We start from the raw sequence: 19,146 nt of genomic DNA, 5'->3' as shown, positions 1-19,146 counted from the left end.
ATTGTTATGCTGTGTGACTTATGCAGTATTGTTATGGTAAATAATAGTACAACTCATGTTGCTAATGTCAAACTTGTCAAAGTGATTGTGATTGTGTCGCACAAGTAAAATGAGAGCATGATGTCGTGTCAGCTTCATAAACGTCATCAGCCCGCTGCCTTGAAATTTTTCAAATGGGGAAGACTTGACATGTACGAGCCTGAACTTTACCCACACCACACAATTTCTCTTTTTTCAGTAGAATTGCAACGAGTGTCAACTTGTAATGTAATAATTATTCTCTTCGCATAGAGATAAACTTGTTTTTGCAATAGATCTGCCCTTTAATATAATAAGTTAAAGACTGCCTATCATTTCGGCAGATGCTGAAAGCTGCTAGCAAGTATTAGCAATTTTACATGAAAACTGCTATATTCTGTCAATTATTTTAGAAAAAAATCCCTCTCTCCTCAGATGTGCAGATGTGAAACAAAATTTTAATTAAAAAAAATAAAATTAAAGAGAAAGAGGAAATAATATGGAAAAATTTTTAACAGTTTGTGTGATTTCAAAATCTTAATCCAGTGACTCCAAAGAGAAAAAAAAACAGTTTGGCAACAGGGCACAGGGCCTGTCTGGCAACTTATGAAACAACAAAACCACGTGACCAATTCGTGAAAAGTGTTCAAATCAAAATTCGCCACCCTTGGATGACAGCATATTCCAAATCTGATCAGAAAACCGAAAATCCTGGTCTAATTTAGTTGTAACTTTTGTCGAAGAAGATGAATACCTCAACGATATTATTGAGGCGATGTTCAAGAATCAGTGTAAATTGCTTGTGGACATTTTCGAAATTAAGAGGTGTTCGAAAAAGCAACATTACTTCATCACGCACAACACTGCAGAATTCTGCTACTGTAGGTTGCATGCACAATGTTGGTAGACAATTTTCATCTGTTGCAGAAACTGACAGTCGATTACCATTGTGTGAGAGCAGTGATAAGGACGCAGAGGATGTAGTTACCAAGAACTTTAAAGTTATAAAGAATTTTATAAACGAGGAGGAAGAGAAAAGTATGCTGAAGGAGGCAGAAACCTATTTGAAACGATTGCGATATGAATATGATCACTGGGACAATGTAAGAAATAAGTTATTTTATCTATGAGTATCAAATGATAAAAATACTGTTTCCATATCTTTCAAAGGAAGAAAGTGGAAATAAAATGTATTATTAGGCCAAATATAATATGACATGTTTGTTTCCTGTACGTTGTAGCGCGTAGCGGCTAGTACATGTAGCACTAGCAGGTCTAAAGACAAAAATGCGAAATGCGCCATCCGTTTTTAATTTTTTTTTTATCCACGTGAAACAAAAATCCTGCAATGCAATGGTAATTTACAGGGTGGAAGCTCTATAGTCCGACAGTTCTTTATTCCGACGGTTCTTTAGTCAGAAGGTTCTTTAAATCCGACGGTTCTTTATTACGAAGGTTCTTTATTCCGATGGTTCTACATCATACATGTATAGTCCGAATTTTAAAAACGTTTTTTTAGTCCGAATATGAAAATAGGCTCTATAGTGATAGTCTGAATTTTAAAAAGGGTTCTACATGTATAGTCCGAATATGGAAATAAGCTCTATAGTCCGAATTTAAAAAAAGTTCTATAGTTCTAAATTGCAAAGGGTTCTATAGTCCGAAATGGATAGGGGAGATTGGGGTTAGTTGGAACGGTGGGTAAGTTGAAACATTGTATTTTTTTCTGACACAAAAAATTAATTTGGTAAAATACTGGCACCTAGTAATAGGTATTAGTAAGGGTCATCCACCAAATTAGCAACAGCACTGATGCCCCACCAGTGTTGGCTTGGGAAAGGAATATCTGTTTTTGACTTACTGACTAATTTTATGCCCCTCAGAAAAGATGCATTATCTCCATGTTGTTTAAAGATTCAGGGGATTATTTTTTTAGTATCATAAGCACTAGTAGTAAGTCCCAGAATAATGTTAAATAAAAGTTTTATTGTATTTCTTATTTTGTGTATTAATGAACTTTGAAATGTAAAAATACCGTAGGCATCGGGGTTACATGTAGTTGAAACTTTTGAGGTGGGGTTAGTTGAAACGTGAAAATCGCATAGAAAAATATGGTTAAAAATTTGACTTTTTTAAAATTTGTAACATGTTTACCATTTCTTCAATATTGCTTTAATATGGTTAAAAAGCAATAATACAAGCAAAAAATGCACACAGAAAGTACGTACATTTTATAATATTTTAGGCTTCTCATATTTTGGTCCATGGTGACACTCGTCACCTTGTGTCCAAAGTATTGACCCGCACTCCCACTGATTGTATGTTAAAGGCCAAAAGGGTGCCTTCAAGGGAAGTATAACCCTAACAACACTTGTAATTATTTTGAAATTTTTACAAGCCGTGTTTCAACTAACCCCACCCTATGTTTCAACTTACCCCAGGGGTGGGGTTAGTTGAAATACTTTTTTTCAAATTTTCAAATTGGATTATATGAATAATCATAAGCAGGTCCAATAAAGTTTAAGGCTGTATTTGTAGCATGTATGTATATGTTTATACTGATATGGTTAGTGTTTCTTGAAAGTAATCGGTTTGCGTTAAAAAGACGATTTTGTGAAAAATGTTTCAACTAACCCCAATCTCCCCTACCGTGTTCTTTAGTCCGAATTGGTAAACAGGTTCTATAGTCCGAATTTAATTTTCATCATTTGTTTCAGTGTCAAATCATCAATTGTTAAATACAAATCTGCTGAAGTTCAACATGGTTGCTTTTTCTGGATATTTTACGTAGCATACATTGACGTTTATCTTCATTCTTTTTGTTAAGAGTAAATAATAATGGCATTATGTGGAATCTAGCTTCATAATACATGATTACCAGAAGTGTGTCCCTGAATCGTTGTTGTCATAGTACCGATGGCTATAGCTTTGTTTGCTTTGTAGCCAATGGCAGTGCCGCTACATGAGATTAGAACAGGTCACTGCTAGAGGCGCTGCATCTCAGACGCAGCCTAAAAAGTTTATTGAGAGACAAAGTAAATGTGTGTAATAAAGCTATTAAAATAAAACTGGTTTTGTTTTTATTTTGAATATCTTTTTTTATTTATTTTCAGGCAATTCATGGTTACCGAGAAACTGAGAAGTCACGATGGAATGATACCAACAAAGCTGTACTGCAGCGAGTAAGAGACGCTGCCTTTGAACCGGGGGTGCCACAACTTGTGTTGGTCCATGTGCTAGATCTAGCCAAAGATGGATACATCAAGCCCCATGTAGATAGCGTCAAGGTGAGATGCACATGTCTTATAAGGCCATGCGTTTTGACTTGGGCCAGTAAATAGGTGGAGATGTTACATGCGCGCAACATTTTTGGGTTCATCTTTATCATTTTCTCAGTTGATATGCAGCCTATGTAGTTAAATTTGGTGTCAAATTAAAGCTTGTGATGATACCAATACAATAAACATAATAAATGTTGTAAAAAGTTATTAACATTTGAATAATTAGCCTCAATTAGCATAATGTGCGGGGTGGAGGAGGATCAGGAGGAGGAGGATCAGGAGGAGCAAATTTAATAAAAGTGACCCCAGGGGTCATATGATGCAAGAGGTCCATTTCTTTTTTCATATTTTTACAATTCACTTTAAACTACATACTATAACACCATACAATCTTATTCCAGGTAATTTAATTTGCTTTGATTAGCAATTTTGCATATTTTATTTTCCGTTCGAGTTACACATTGAAGTCAATGGGAAAATATGCCTAGAAAGAGGCTGGCGCAAAATGATTTTAATTTTATTGAACCCTATGATGTTATATATGTATAAAAAGCTCTGACTGAGAGGAATTCAAATATGGAACTTTTAAATATGTGGGTGCACCTATTTTTTTTTTTTTTTTCCTTCAAATTTTCAATTTTTTCCCCAAAATATTAGTGTTATACCATATGTCATTTTTAAGTGCATTTTTGGATTCCTCAGTTCATTTGCAGCAAGAAAATGTATACTTTTATATATGATGGGTATGATATGTGAAAGATATGGACATTTAAATGAAAAAACATGCAATTTTCATCTCGCGAAAACATGTAACGCATTACCGGCCCAACTCAAAACGCATGGCCATAAGCAATCAATCAAATCAATCAGTTATATTTATGTCTTCGCACCAAAATCATTTCAAAATGTTCAACGGTGCTCATTAGCTCAAAACCTACTGCTGATAAGCATCCTGAAATAGGTGGCTCTTCAGGAACTTCTTAAACTGTTCAAAAGTACAATTTTTGATTTGACCTGGTAGTTTATTCCACAATCTGGGAGCATAGGCAGCAAAAGCTTGGTCACCAAAAGAAACACATTGCGTTCTTGACTCTCAACAAGAGAGGTACCATCAGAGCATGATGATCTAAGCTGCATAACTCGAATTTGAAGCATATATCAATGATGTCAGATGGAGCTTGACCGTGAAGTACTTTATACAAGAGAGAGAATTTTGTAGTTAATGCATTGTTTGATGGGAAGCCAGTGGAGTTCATTTATGGTCATTTTCACGGTAAAGGGTGTAACTTTGGATTTTTAACATTTTGATCCGTAGTGTTCTAATAAAGCCACAGAATTCCATGATTTTTGGCCACATAAGTCATCTAGTTAGCAGCTACCTTGGGTAGCATAATCAGCTTTGGGAGTTACTGCGTTCAGTTTTAGCAGGCTTAAATGTACTTAATATTGTCATTTTGAAAAACTATAAAAAACAGTAACATTTTTGTAAAACCCTGTGTTTTCTTCAGTTAGTTCATGGATAATTTTTCTTATCCTGAAAGTACAGTCATATGTTCAGTAAACACTGCCACATTAGATTTAATTGTGAACAGCCCTGTATTTTTGAGAACCGGACTTGATATTTGTCGTTTCGAGGCTTCATTTTCCGTTAACAATTGTTAACAAACTTTGTGGGTGTAGCTTTGGTTCATAATTCTTGGTTATTTCTTCACTTCTTCTTGATTCATAACAGTTGTTATCTTAACTTGAAAGGGGCAACAAAATTAGTCGATTTGCAAGCTTTTAAAATTGTTATAAAATCTTGACTTCAAAGAGCCGTTTTTCCGTTAACTTTTTTGAAGCCTCCGAAACAAACTGCAAGCTTGTGCAAATATAATTAAATAAAAGAGCTCATCCAATCTATTTATCAAAATGTAGCAAAGTAGGTTCTCAAGTCACATGTTTTTAAATCGTGGAGATATATATCACCGTTTGAAAATGGGACCCAATACAAACTTTCCGTTAACAATTGAAGCCTCCGAAACAAATGAAGCCTCCGAAACAACAATAAGATTAATTATCATCTATGCATATCTAAATTGGTGTGTTTCATACTGATATCTGCATTGTAATTATTACTTGATATGTGCAGAATGTCATAAATTTAAAAAAAATTGACATTATGGTTAATGTTTGAAAAATATACTGATACCCAAAAAAGCCTGTTTCGGAGGCTTCACATGCAAAAAACACCATACTTAACAAATGGGTGAAAAAATTAACATGTGATAAATCTACAATATCTGCCGCATAGAATCATTGATTCAATACACACAAGAAAATAACAGCTTAGATGATCCCAACACTGTTATTTTCAAAAAACTACTTCTGCAATGTTTGACAATTGTTAACATGAAGCCTCCGAAACAAAAAAAAAAATGACTTGCTGTGATAATTTAATTTTTGTCACAACTGAAATTCAATACTTAGAAGCAAAGCATGAAAATTGGTAATTGTGATATTTTTTACCTATTTTTTTATGTCAACTTGTAGTAGTTAGGCAAATATTTTACTTTTATGATCACCTGTGTTGTTAACTGAAGCCTCCGAAACACAAATCGCTTGAATTGCCAATTCTAAAAAATAACTCCAATTTCTGTGAAACTTGGCTGGGAGGTTCCTTTCATCAAGTAGTATTTGTACATGAAGTTAGACATTCAAATTATTTTAGGAACCCAATTAAAACTTAAAAATATGTTTCAGGTCTGGAAATTTCCATTGTAAATGACACTTGATGTTAAAAATTTTCAAAACTGCAATTACAAACATAGCAAAACATGGTATAAAATTTAACTTATATCTGTTGACTTACTTTGGAATGGGATTTCACATGTATTCCAGCTTTCATGTCATAATTTTCTGAGGTTATGTAAAATACATTTTTTCTTAGATTTTAACCAAAATGTTATGGAAATGTCAAATTTTTTATTAGAAATCAAAAGGTTTAAGCCTTGAAACATTATTTTACTGGAATTTAAGTTGCTTCTATGCATGATTTCAGTAAACAGAAACATATTTAAGTGGTTTGAAATTTTGACCCTAAAAATCAAAAGTTACACCCTTTACTGTGAAAATGACCTTATGAGTTCTGAAGTGATGGAGTCAAACTTGCGTTTTCTGAAAATCAGCCTTGCTGATGTTCGCTGGATATTTTGAAGTTTGTTCTGCAGTTTCTTACTAATTCCCACCAACAGACTATTTTAATAGTCTAGGCGGTATGTATGAATGAATAGCCATTTTAGTGGCATCTTCAGTAAGCACGTCCAATGTTCACAAGACGCTAGTTGGCAGGATTTATCGCACTAGATACTTGAGCAGTCATTCCAGTGTCAAACACGATTGCATTTATACACAATGAGGAATTGGAGCATGGTGTTCCGGAAGAAATGAATTCCTGTTTTGGTTTTAAACTTAAAAGTTTGAATTTTGATTCTTATTGATATTTTTTTTTACCTGTGCAGTTTTGTGGCTCGACAGTAACAGGTCTGTCACTACTCTCCAGCTCCATCATGAGATTAGCCAATGAGAAGGATCCTAAACAATGGGTCAACATTCTACTGGAACCCAGGTCACTATATATCATGACGTAAGTTATTATGAGATTAGCTAATAAGAGGATCCTAAACAGTGGGTCAACATTCTACTGGAACCCAGGTCACTATACATCATGACGTAAGTTATCATGAGATTAGCTAATGAGAAGGATCCTAAACAGTGGGTCAACATTCTACTGGAACCCAGGTCACTATACATCATGACGTAAGTTATTATGAGATTAGCCAATGAGAAGGATCCTAAACAGTGGGTCAACATTCTACTGGAACCCAGGTCACTATACATCATGACGTAATTTATTATGAGATTAGCCAATGAGAAGGATCCTAAACAGTGGGTCAACATTCTACTGGAACCCAGGTCACTATACATCATGACGTAAGTTATTATGAGATTAGCCAATGAGAAGGATCCTAAACAGTGGGTCAACATTCTACTGGAACCCAGGTCACTATACATCATGACGTAAGTTATTATGAGATTAGCTAATGAGAAGGATCCTAAACAGTGGGTCAACATTCTACTGGAACCCAGGTCACTATACATCATGACGTAAGTTATTATGAGATTAGCCAATGAGAAGGATCCTAAACAGTGGGTCAACATTCTACTGGAACCCAGGTCACTCTACATCATGACGTAAGTTATTATGAGATTAGCTAAAGAGAAGGATCCTAAACAGTGGGTCAACATTCTACTGGAACCCAGGTCACTATACATCATGACGTAAGTTATTATGAGATTAGCTAGAAGGATCCTAAACAGTGGGTCAACATTCTACTGGAACCCAGGTCACTATACATCATGGCGTAAGTTATTATGAGATTAGCTAAAGAGAAGGATCCTAAACAGTGGGTCAACATTCTACTGGAACCCAGGTCACTATACATCATGACGTAAGTTATCATGAGATTAGCTAATGAGAAGGATCCTAAACAGTGGGTCAACATTCTACTGGAACCCAGGTCACTATACATCATGACGTAAGTTATTATACATGTATCATCTCATCTGGTCGGACTGGTCCTATGTGATAGCTGATAAGCATGTATATAAGCAAAATGAGGTTATAGCAGTATGAAATAAGCCAAAAATTTTTAAGGTCAGGAAATCTACATGCCCTCATCAATACACAGTGTATGGTGTGGTTGTAGAGGGATGGGTGTGTGTGTGTCTATTCCATCTGCAGCATTGGACTCTTGTGTCATAAAAACTGTAGACAAATACAGGATGGGTGTGTGTGTGTCTATTCCATCTGCAGCATTGGACTCTTGTGTCATAAAAACTGTAGACAAATACAGTGGGCCCATTCCATGTCAACTCCAGGGATGTGCACATTGTAGCACCTCTTCAATTTTTTCAGGCTTTTTCTGTGTGGTGGTAGATATTGATGAGAAAGTAAAATCCGAAAATTTGACTTCATACTCCATTTATCAGTTTTTGCATTCTCCATAGAGTTGTACATAAGTCATTATACATCATGTAAATCAAAATGTGTACAACTCTATGGAGAATGCAAACCTTACTGATGTGTTGAAGCCATCGAATGTCCCAAAGCCAATATCTCTCAGAAATGTTGTCCAAGGACATATCTTCAACATACCTGAAGTTGATGGTGGGGCAAAATGTCTGACATTGGTTTTCAGGGCGGTCAAAATGTACAAAAAATGTACAATTGGGGTTTTGCATGGGTAATATCTCAGCTAAAAGTATTCTAATAGGCTCAATATTGCTAATAAGAGTAATGTCCTACCAAATGGCTCTGACTGGCAAAAAATGGACAATAAAATTATTTTTACTTTTGGAGTTTTGACCCCCCCAAAGTTGGTCCTGGATGGACGAAGTTGCATTTTGAGGGCCCTATATCTTTTAAAGTAAAGGAGTTACAAGTTTTCTGATGCCAGATTTGAGTTCTACTCAAGTCAGTACCCCAGAATACATACTTTTCAAATTGTAAATGGTTCCTTTATACATTTATGGACCTCCAAAACGTTGTCTTCGCTATGCACACATTTTTACTCTGACCCCTAAATTTCAAATTGATGCCACGGAAAACGAAATGGAGTATGAAGCTCAAATTTTCGAATTTTACTTTCTTATCAATATCTACCACCACACAGAAAAAGAAAAAAATTGAAGAGGCTCTGCGGTGCACGTCCCTGGAGTTGACATGGAATGGGTCAGTGGATATCCACACTTACAAGACCTATTCCAGAGGATGCTACACACCTTTAGAAAGAATTGAGCCTACATGTATACATGCAAGTCCCCCATGGGAGGCATAATGTCAACTCAGGTCTATGGTGTGGTGATTTATTGTCAGATACCCCACTGTAGGGGTACAGAGTCAGTCCACAGTTTGATTGTAAATATGGGTACACATTTGCAGGTCCACAGTTGAAACAGCTTACCAGTAGTCCAGTAGTGATGTGTGTGGTACCAGTGGTGTCTCATTGGGCTATTCCTGTTGAAAGCCATACACTCCATAGGGAGTGTGAATTTCAAATGGGTAAATGGGTGACTCCATTTCAAATCTAAACCCCCTGTGTGGAAGATTAAGGGTACTATTATTTTTTTAATTAATACACAAAATGGCTATTCCATCTTTACAAAAAAATTTACTTTTAGGTAAACAAAAGATGATAAACACAACATTTTGAGGTTTATGTTTTATAATCCACTTCCTTTTCAACTGTCTAGTTGTTGCAGTCAGTATAGACTGGCCCCAGTCTCGGTTCAGTTCCATCTCTGGATAATGTAACAATAAATATTTACATAATGCCCTATTCCTGTAACCACCCCCCCTTAGTTTTCTCAATGCCAACAACCCATTCCTCTTCATCCACAAATCGACGCCACTAATTACACACACAGTCAGTGCAGCAATATAGAAACATACTCGTATTATTAGTCATGTTAGTGAACGCGAAAGTATACATTGAGCGCTGAATCCTCGACTGGTCCAATCTGTTTCAGATCTCACTTCCAAATATTCGTTCAACGAAGCCCGGTGATTCTGATGTCAATTATGAAAGCCCCGCCCCAGTTTCAATTCAAATATGGTAGCACAAAGCTATGCCACGGGATGTGACGCAAGATCGGATGGGACACTTGTCAACAACTGAGAGGTATTGAGCTCAAGTGGCACGCGTCTGATAGACCCATGGTACGCGCAATAATAAAAGGCAACCACTCGACTCGGACTTAGGCCTATTGTCCATCTTGCGTACATTATCGCGTGCGGTTTGCAAATGTTTGCACATTATTTAGCTAGGGAAGCCTTTTCAAATATCCCCGCGCTGCCAAGCTGCGTTGATTGGTCGGATACAATATCGTTGTTTTAGTCGCTTACACAAACGTTTTATGTGGTGAAAACATGGACGTGGTATATAGAAAGATTGCGTGACTCCAAATCCGTAAAAGTGAACTCCCAGCATTTTGTGGGAACTGGAAGTGAAATTGCTTACAGACTGGGAGGGTCCATGTATTGGGTTGATTTTTAATGCTATGTAATCTACATTACCAGTCGTTCTCCATGGACCCGAGGGAGGGTCTACAGTCAGTACGGTGTCAGTCTTATAACCGATGGCGGATGGAAATAACAGAGTGCTGGTTCAATTCCCATTGAACCCGGGCAAACTATGTTTCTTTTCATAATGCGCGATTGCATTCCGATTCACAACATTCTGAGCAGCCTTGGATAATGTCATGTCATCCATAGGGTCTGCATGAATTTCAATTGGGAATAGCCCATTGATCAAGATATTTTTGTTTGATTTGATTTACCTTTGCAGAGGGCAAGCCAGGTATGACTTCACACATGAAATCCTGAAACAAGAAGAATCAATCTTCCATGGCAAGGTAATACCCAGAGATAGACGCATATCAATAATGTGTAGAAATGAACCAACATAGATCTACTTGTAATGCAGGGACTCTCTTTTCCTTGGCAAGGTAAAACCCAAAGATAGATGGATATCAATAATTTGTAGAAATGAACAGACATCTACTTGAAACGCCTGGATTCTATCTTTCTTGGGAAGGAGAAACCCAAAGATACAGATAGACGGATATCAATTATGTGTTGAATGAAATTAATGAACCAACATCTCTACTTACAACTGCTGGACTCCATGGCAAGGTAAAACCCTGGCAGAGATTATTAGTTATCAGACAAGGTTGGATGGGATGCAGATATGTCTAATCAACAAACTAGTACATGATGAGGCTGTATCCCACTCTAAAACCGAGCCTAATAACAAACTTATCATACGCAGGTCAATCTGAATCACAACTGAATGAATTCTGAATGAAAATTGCTTTTCTTGTGCCAGTTATTTTCCATTTCTCTGGCAAATTACCAGCAGCAGAGTCTTACAGATAATTTCTGCAAGCCTACATGTATATGACAGATTTATCTTTAGATCATCCCCATGCCCTTTGTATGAAACAAAGTTACATATAATAACACTGGTCTTTGTAATTTGTAGTAATAACATTTTATTGTTTTGACCCAAATCTGTTGATAAAATGGACTATTCCAATTCAAATCCATACATCCCTATGGAATATTATATCACCTTAATCTCCAACACAAGGGGTGTATAGATTTTAAAAGGATTCACCCATGCAGGTAACCCCATTTGAAATCCACACTCCCTGTGTGGAAGATTAAGGTAATGTCTTCCATAGGGGGTGTATGGATTTCAACTGGAATAGCCCATTACTGCATGCTGGAGGCCTGCACTGCTGCACTCATGGGTAAAGCAAAAATGATCAGCTTCGAGCAAGGTAAAAAGTAAAATAAATAACATGTATATCGTCCGGACTTTCTCAAAATGGTGAGATAGGCCCTTATTATTTGATAATTTGTTACAAATGTACTGTTCATTTCTGTGTGAAATTCCAATTGAAAATGCTTTGTCAACACATCATAAAAATGGGAAGGCCTGTAATATTTTTGTTATTTCCCTAAAGCCCTACCCCTATCTTGAAGAAAGTGTTTGCAATGTGTTTTTATAAATGATAACCAAGAACTTTTTAACATGTCTTTTCATCACAACAATTTTAGAAATGAAGTAAGGGGCAAATAAAAAAAATAAGAAAAATATTGTTAAATCTCCAAAAATTGGTGAGGGCGGGAACAATATATGTGTTATTTATTTTGCTTGGCCTAAGCATGCTGACGTATATGGAAAGAGAAGTGAGAAACACAATTGAAGATCAAGAACAAGGAAAAGAAGGCTGTTCCCAACAATCAAGTGAACAATTTTACTGTCAGCTTTTGGTCAAGGGAAAGGAAATGCTCAATCCAATCTCAACTGTCACTGATGAGGCATATTGATGTCCTGTTACTTGACCAGATTCAGTCAGGGGTCATCACAATTTTTGATCAACATAGTCATTGGCTGAGAATTCACCAGTTTAGGTGTGGTTCACCATCATCATCATCTCCATCCAGCTGCAGAGCAGGCAACAACCTGTTCTGCTTCAATGGTGACTTTATCTTATCATCCTATCTTATACCATTTCACCCTTATGTGGCAGTGCACATTTATGTGGTGTCTTTAAGAGCAGGCATGTACCCTAGTGCTTGGAGCGAACTCTAGCGATTTGAGTCTGCTCCCAATGAAATACGCACTGAAGTCACTGCCACATCAGGGTGAAAAATGGTATTGCAGATGGTGGATGTAGGTTAAATAGGAGGTGCTGGGGCATCCAGGTCTTCTTTTGCCATGAGGTGGTATGTAAATTGTTTCACCTCAAGTTTGGTAGTGACGTCAATGCTCTTTCGCAGTTGCACCGCAAGCGTGCAGACAAACCGCGCCTGTACACGTGCATGTACACTCAGGGCGTTTAACTTTATGCTTGTGATTTGATACTGCGGCAAGCGAAATACGCATGTACGTCACTACCGAACTTGAGATGAACCAAATTATAGGGAGTATGTCTTTTAGCAGGCTCTTCCTCTCTGCTAGCATTTCAGATAGCCTGGCTATTTCTATAAATTCTACTGGTACCTCTTACGTGATCATTGATCTTCATGTCTTTTCTACTTACATAGGCAGTAGAACCAAATTAGTTTGATCTTTTGATGGACCATCAATGTTTGGTCGATCCTTATTATCTATGAAATCAGTTAATGGGCAATTCCAAGCATCATTCCGCAACGCGATGTTTGCATATGCAAATTAGGGTCGTTTGGAAAAGTTTCTTCCACCTTAATCTTTCACTGACCCAAAATAGATAGCATTATACTATTCACCTTCCTAATTGGCTGCTGCATTAAAAAGAAATCATGTGCAAAAGTCGCATTGTGGAATGATGTTGCTTGGAATTGCCCTAATATTGTTAATTATGATTCTTTGCATATGATAATGACCAACACAAATTTACCATTCTGATTAATTAGTGAAGAGTTTGCTAATAACTAGTATCAAAATAGCACCTATGGTCGATCCAAAAATCAAACAAATGTACATTTTGTTTCAGAAGACTTCTTCTTTTATTTGACTCCTTATTTTATGAAAATTGAGCAAGAAATAAAGTAAATTTAGGATCAGAAAGTCTGTTATTGTCCACATCAAAAGCTGCATGTGGCAACATGGTCAATGGGCATCTTACAGCACACAAAGTGTGTGTTCATACATGCATTACCTGGGATAGCCATGTAACCTCTTACTTGCAAGTTTGGATTTGGACGACAACATACTTTCTTCCATAAATATCTGTTGTTTCTTGCTCAATTTTCAAAATGAGGTGTCGCATTAAAGAAGACGTCATCCGTAGGAAAATGTGTATTTCAGATTATTGTTTTATTGAGCAACTACAAACAATAGCGCCTTATGCTAAGTGTAAATCTTTTTTGACACAGAGCATTTCTTGTATTGTATGTAGCATAAAGATCCAGAAAAGAGAAAAATAATGCTCAATCATTGTTTCTAAAAAATCAAAGCAATTCTTTTTATTTTAAAAATCAAATATTGAAGTGTAACAGAGTTGTACAATAAAATTTCAGATATATTTATTGAAAAATATACATTGTAATGATGTCTACAGAAATATGATTATTCTTTATAACTTGTAAAACATGATAATCATTGTGTCAGTGCAATAACATAGCGAGTGACTTTTCAATGATTTTGTAGGAGAAACATTTTTGTGTTTCAATTTGTTTGCTTATTTATTTGTTTTTCAATGTTTTAATTATTTAATTAAGATTTCATTGGGAATCATTGCTTCTAAGATTTGGCTCAAATTTGACCAAATGTCACTTACAAGGTTCTTGCACTGACACAATGGTATACAAATATTAACTGTCTATGAGTGTGATGGTCAAAATATAATCACGAGGTGAAAGATGGATTGTTCCATTCCACGAGCTGGAACGGCAAGTGGAATGAAACAATACATCTTTCACCATTACCTTTTTTCCAATCATTTTTGACCGAAAATCACATTTTTGACAGAAAATCACATTTTTGACCGAAAATCACATTTTTGACAGAAAATCACATTTTTGACAGAAAATTACATTTTTGACCGAAAATCACATTTTTGACCGAAAATCACATTTTTGACCAAGAAAAGATTCTGAGAACATAATAATGATAAAATTGGATGTTTTCTTACCCAATACAAAATTTATTGGTCTTGCTATGAGTTTTACAAATATTGGACTCAATATGGCTCGTGCAATATTTTAAAATTTATAGCTTGACCAATAAATTTGTGTATTGGGTTCAAATATCCAATTTTATACCCTATCTGTCCAACTATTTCACCTCTAAAAATGTACAGTATCCTTCTTTGCATACATGTACTCAGAGAGGCTATTCTGAAAATGATATCAGATAAAACTCAACTTTATTGGGCTATTCCAGTTGAAATCCATACACCCCTATGGAAGTTATGCCCTTAATCACCAACACAGGGAGTGTAGATTCAAGTCACCCATTCAGGTAACCCATTTGAAATTCACATGTATGGAAGATGAAGGTCATGCCTTTCATAGGGAGTGTATGGATTTTAACTGGAATAACCCAAATTTGGTCTTGATATGAGTTTTGAATGTTGCAGTCAAGTAAACTGAAATAGTACCAATAGCACAAATGTGACCATCTACCACAAATGTCTTGTAAGTTGGCCATGGTTAATTTTGTTTTATTCCATATTTCATAAGCCTTAAACATGTTTTAATGTGATATATCATTTGATTTCATATGCTATTCAGAATCGGCGTTATGGTTGGTTGAACTCTGCACGTACATGTATTATGAACATACAAATTTCACTTTCATGCACATTTTACACTGTAACTCAAAATCACATTTGCTGACTTTACAAGAGGTTCATGGTGGACGATCACAATGTCACATTGCAACTCTGCTGGAATGAATGGATTGCTGTGCTTTTTGTGCTAAGCGGGCACTTAAACAGGTGCAAGTTAGAAAAGTTGATGTGGGCACTAAATGTAGAACATGTACACATAGTCTGGGTGCTGTAAGTCGAATAACAGTAAACTTTTAGATGTAGATGCTTTTATCTATCATCCCTTATCGTGGGCTTAGCGCCACAAGGCCATATTTGCATTTTTAGTCAAAATGAGATATAGGTGTCAAAATTGTTAGAAAATTGTGGGCTTCATCAGGGCCACAAAGCCTTGTTTCCAATTTTAAATGTGTGTTTGAGCCACAATGCCTGCTCTGTCAAGTAAGGTTTTGTGGTCACACACTTTTCAATCTGAAGATTTTCAGTTTAATGCAGATACGGGTGTGTGGCATTTATGTTCAAAGCAGGGTTCCCACAGTCATGGAATTTCATTTATCAATACCCAGGCCTGGAAAAGTCATGGAATTTGGTTTGGATGACAAAAGTCATGGAATTTTTTTGTCCTGAAGGTGCAGGAACCCTGTCAAAATGTTCATCAAAATGACAACAATGCTAAATGTGGGCTTGGTGCATGGTGGTAAGCCCTTGTAGTAAATTTGTAAAATATGCTTCAGAGCAAATGCTTCCTTCCCAATTGCTGCCAACATTTGACTATTCACCTCCACTGCCCATTATTCAAAGTCATGCACTGTGATTTGTCCAAATGTGTCACGTAAGAAACAATGCGCTCTGTGATTTGTCCAAATGCATCATGTGAGTGTCCATTAATTGCTATAATATACCCTGATTCTGTCTGAAACGGAATAAAGCATGATGCATTCTACACATTTCTATGGTGTACACTTTCACTTCAAAATGTAGCTATATGTGTACATCCATATCAAAAGGATGCACTTGTCGGCTGCTACATGTGTCTCATTTCACATAATAACTAGGAATAAATACCAGACTCATCTTCGAAGTGGAGGTCACTGCAAATTATCCCAAGTCACATGGTTTAGGAATACAGATAATATTTCTTATACAATTTGACTTGGGATGATTTAAGTGACCTACACTTGATATGAGTCTGGTATTTATTCCTAGCTATTATGTGAAATGAGACACATGTAGCAGCCGACAAGTGCATCGTTTTGTTATGGATGTACACATATGTGTATATATCTACAATATCTGTGCTCTACCTGATATACATGTATACATACCTTTTTGAAATATATTTGGGCAAAAAAGTACACTGTTTCTTTAAATCATACCATTTATGTGGTAATAGAATTGAAATGAAGGTATTGCACTTGTACTACATGGCTTTACAGATCTGTTTCGTGGAGGATAAAAAAAAAAATGTGTCTTCAGCAGTAAACACATCTATATAATGGGTACAGCTTATCAACTACATCCCCCATTATTTATGTTTTAATTGCTTCAAACACATTCTTGTGTGATTGTAAACCTGCAGGGTTTCCTTGAGCACAAAGGGAACAAATACTTCCAAATTTCTCCCATAGTTTCACCCATAGTACAAGGTGTCCCATAAAAAGGTTACATGTAGAAAATGAGCCGCATTTTGTGATGGTACAACAAAACAATGTCATTTTTTCGGATATTATTTATTGATCCTTCTTGTAAATGTATGCTAAGTTTCAATTCCGTATCTTCAAAGCAACTTAACTTATGAGCGCAAGATGACAGGGGTGTCACGAGTGGCTAACCATCAAATTATCGCACAAAGAAGGTTGAAGACACGCTCACCTTTGTTTTCAGATTTTTTCTTTTATATTACCTTTTATGCTTCTTTTATTTTTCATTGTTAAACTTATTGAACAAAAGAAACATATTGAAAAATAAAATAGTGTACACTGAAAATAAATCAGTTTTAGAACTTCTTGACTCTTGGTGGTTACAAATAAAGGAAGGTGGTCATTAGAGAAGAACACGCTGTATCTCATGTCATCAGATAGTGAAATGAATAACAATCATTTGCATTTAGACCATGTTTGGATTTTGTTGACTTGAAATCTCTGCTGTTTGTTTTTACATTTCTAACTGAACTCTTGAAATAAAACTGACCAAGTTTTATTCTTTGTTTATCAGAATAAAATACTGCATCTGCCATGCTATGGCTGGGCCTACTCAAGTTCCCCGCCAAATGCATGGTGGCTGTGACGGTGGTATAATGAACCTTGTGTTGCATTATGTCACGTAAAGAGCTTGTTCAGGAATGCGTGGAATGCGGATTGAGTACATAGGTTGTGAACTTGACATTCACAGGGGTACTAGTAGAGGGTACATAAGATTATGTCATGAAAAGGATATTTATAATTGTTAACATTAACTTAAGATTATTTTCAAAAATCTACATGTAACCTTTTTTTGGGACACCCGGTAGATAGTGCCAATACAGGATTAATCAAATTGATTATTACCCATCACAGTTTCCAGAGAAGAATAATTATGTACAAGACAGTCTCATCAAAATAAAACATAAGATACACCTAATTTGTAGAAATTTTACGAAAAGTCAAAAAATAGACACGATTCCATGCTTGCATTCATTTCTGAAGAAGCAGGCTTATTCAATAAATATCACAAGTAATGGGTAACATTAAGTTTGATACAGCCTGTATACATGTATACAGTATGGTATATGGTTACCAGATTTCTGTTATTACTGTGAGCACTTACAATTTTGGCTGCACCATGCATGCTTGCTTTGTAAACTGAGCTCAAAAAGAAACTTATAATTTTTCACAAGGGCATATCTTGAAATCCTGTCCATCAAATTGAACCAAAATTACACACAGGTTTACTTCAATACTCTACTCTTAACACATGTCAGTAACCAAGCAGTTATCCAACTGACACAACAGCAAAATGCACTGACATGGAACAGCTTCTTGGACCACATTTACAGCCCAGCCCTGTTTCATGAAAAAAGTGTATGAAAAGCAGAAAGCAGCACCGTTTTATCATCTGTGCAAGGATCTTGTGTGCATTCTCACAGATTTTCTGTGCTGGGTGCTAAATGTTGGGCTGTGAAAGTGGATGAACTTACAGGAAGCTGTCCCATGACAGTGCATTTTGCTGTTGTGTCAGTTGGACAACTGCTTGGTTACTGACATGTGTTTTGAGTAGAGTATTAAAGTAATCCTGTGTGTAATTTTGGTTCATTTTGATTGACACTATTTTAAGATATGACCTTGTGATTCACAAGTTGTAAAAAATTATAAGTTTCTTTTTGAGCTCAGTTTAGTTATTTTTACACCCTTTGATATCACTAAAGCCTTTTACCTTCCCAGCATATACTTAGGTGGAGGGGTGCATGTAGCTAGGATATGGTCATGTCTGTATATACATGTAGATGTCGCACAAAGCTTGGAGCAAGCAAGAGAACATCAGTAATGTCAACAAGAAGATTTGGATGATGCCTTTTGGAACTTGTAAGTTAAATTTGAATTTATTTGAATTGAAAGTACTTTGATATTTTTACACAAACATCATGTAACTGCATGGTTACCAGGGATTGACTCAGAAAATAAAAATCTACATACACTGATCAACTTGATTCCTAAAAGAAGCCTGAAAAGTACATGTACAGAGAAAATTTCACATGCACGCACCCCTACATGCTGTGTGCACATGGTAAATACACATTAAAGAGATCTGCTGGTAACAGGTACATTTCTAAAAAATACTAATTGAAAGATTTTTAGATGACATTTAAAAATGACAGTTATATAGATTACTCTCTTTCCTCACAATGAGCTTGCATCCATGGGAAAGTCCACCAACTGTTTTTGAGTAGAGGATATCAGCTAGGGGGTCAGCTTATACCTGTATTTTTCAAACCTGAAACGTTTCC

The 19,146-nt window shown here is 36.1% G+C and overlaps 1 protein-coding gene across 2 annotated transcripts; it reads left to right on the top strand.

The window, feature by feature from the left end:
• Positions 1–710: 710 nt before the first annotated feature.
• On the top strand, positions 711–14,041 carry LOC140146511 (alpha-ketoglutarate-dependent dioxygenase alkB homolog 7, mitochondrial-like). 2 transcript variants are annotated; one of them, XM_072168384.1, is made up of 5 exons: positions 711–1,121; positions 3,132–3,305; positions 6,800–6,906; positions 7,254–7,271; positions 10,688–14,041. In XM_072168384.1, exons 1-5 carry the CDS (start codon positions 765–767, stop codon positions 10,806–10,808), a joined length of 777 nt encoding a protein of 258 aa, XP_072024485.1. In that variant the 5' UTR covers positions 711–764; the 3' UTR covers positions 10,809–14,041. The 2 variants fall into 2 exon arrangements, with proteins under 2 accessions (XP_072024485.1, XP_072024484.1); XM_072168383.1 differs by lacking the exon at positions 7,254–7,271 and having other exon boundaries at positions 6,800–6,924.
• The last annotated feature ends 5,105 nt before the right edge of the window (positions 14,042–19,146 follow it).

This window comes from Amphiura filiformis, chromosome 2 (genome assembly GCF_039555335.1).
Source record: "Amphiura filiformis chromosome 2, Afil_fr2py, whole genome shotgun sequence".
NCBI classification, from domain to species: domain Eukaryota; kingdom Metazoa; phylum Echinodermata; class Ophiuroidea; order Amphilepidida; family Amphiuridae; genus Amphiura; species Amphiura filiformis.
This window is presented reverse-complemented; position numbering and strand designations above follow the sequence as displayed.

Coding starts and splice junctions, on each gene's coding strand:
- LOC140146511 (XM_072168384.1), top strand. CDS start 765: ATGAATACCTCAACGATATTATTGAGGCGATGTTCAAGAATCAGTGTA. Junction 1,122..3,131: donor AATATGATCACTGGGACAAT/GTAAGAAATAAG, acceptor ATTTATTTTCAG/GCAATTCATGGTTACCGAGA. Junction 3,306..6,799: donor CCCATGTAGATAGCGTCAAG/GTGAGATGCACA, acceptor TTACCTGTGCAG/TTTTGTGGCTCGACAGTAAC.